The sequence below is a fragment of the Triticum aestivum genome, unplaced genomic scaffold (genome assembly GCF_018294505.1).
Source record: "Triticum aestivum cultivar Chinese Spring unplaced genomic scaffold, IWGSC CS RefSeq v2.1 scaffold19203, whole genome shotgun sequence".
Taxonomy (NCBI): domain Eukaryota; kingdom Viridiplantae; phylum Streptophyta; class Magnoliopsida; order Poales; family Poaceae; genus Triticum; species Triticum aestivum.
The window spans coordinates 1-1,407 of record NW_025231243.1 but is presented as its reverse complement, the minus strand read 5'-3'; the positions used below and the strand labels follow the sequence as shown (position 1 = coordinate 1,407).

General features: G+C 40.7%; 1 protein-coding gene across 1 annotated transcript in view; it reads right to left on the bottom strand.

Moving 5' to 3' along the window:
• The window catches only part of LOC123175771 (putative disease resistance protein RGA3), a gene marked incomplete at its 3' end in the record, with an annotated part of 3,356 nt that extends 1,956 nt beyond the window's left edge, over nucleotides 1-1,400 (bottom strand). The window contains exon 1 of the mRNA XM_044590303.1: nucleotides 8-1,400. Within this exon, the coding sequence (XP_044446238.1) occupies nucleotides 8-1,400 (1,393 nt within the window). The remainder of the gene's footprint in view (nucleotides 1-7) is intronic.
• Nucleotides 1,401-1,407: the final 7 nt, after the last annotated feature.

The window sequence follows — 1,407 nt, the reverse complement described above, 5'->3', positions numbered from 1 at the left end:
TTTTTACCAGACACTTCATCATATTTACCTAAACCATATGTGCTTATAGACAAGTGACGGGTGGTTGGCTGAATCTCTACTGATCCAACACTAGGGAGACTTAGACTAAGACAATCATGAGATGCAACCTTCAATGCCAAATCATGCAGCAGGTCATGCATAACATAACGCATACCATAATAAGTTTTCTCTTCTCTGAAAAATCCATGGATGACTAACTCATTTAAATTGCTCAGACCTATGTCTTCAAATATTTGGTCTTGCCCATTGGGTTTCAAAATATCTAGTCCAATCCATAGACTGATCAGCTCGTCACTTCTGAAATTGTAATCTTCAGGAAACAATCCAGAATAGGCAAAACATTGTTGCAGATGGAAAGGAAGAAAGTCATAGCTAAGCTTCAAGGCAGGCATAATTGCATTGTCATCGTTCTGCTTCTCCCATCCTTTACTTTTGAGGACCCTTTTCCAGTGACGCAAACTAAGGTCTTTACTCAGTAATCTACCAACCGTTTTTGCCGCAAGAGGGGAGCCCTTTAGTTTTTCCATTATCTTATCTCCAGTCTCAAGCAAAAATTGTTTATCCCTTGGATATTGCTCATCACCAAAGACAAATGCAAGGAATAACTTTCTAAACTCTTTACACTCTAAACCATTCAGCTTAATTGAGTGGCCAGGTGTTTCAACCTTCTTTGATATTGCTTGAAACCGAGTTGTGACGAGAATCATGGAACGCTTTTCCTTTGATTTATTGAGTGTCGACAATAATTTTCCCCAGTCATTCCCATTATTAATCTTCCATATATCATCCAATACAAGTAAGAACCTTTTAGATTTTAATCTTTGCTCAATCAAATCTTCAGTTGTACTGCCACTTTTTTCCTTTTCAACTGCAGGGGTACATGTTTTAATCTGCTCTAGCACCTTATCCAAATTGAAATGGAGTGACACACATATCCAGATCATGACTGGAAAGTGTTCCTGCACTTGTTGGCTGCGATATACGTGTTGTATGAGAGTTGTCTTCCCCATTCCCCCTGAACCAACAACCGGAAGCACAGTTATACCCTTGTCACCGTATTGACCCTTGGTGATGTTCTGTATAATGCTATCCATGACACGGTCCCTCCCATACAGTTTTGGCTCATCAATTCGACCCTTGGTGATAGGACGACACTGGGCAATGTCTGAGACACTTCTAGGGTCACAACTCTGCAAAAGGCCATTAACATTCTTCCGCACAAGCTGCAATTTCTCTATGATGTCCTTCATCTTTCGAGAGAAATCAACCCTATTAAACTCAAACTTTGCCATTTCTTGCACACTGCCACAATCTTTCTCACGAATATGTGGATCCTGGGAGGATGAGCAAGGTAGGAGTTTACCAATCAGCTTGGGCATGCATCCG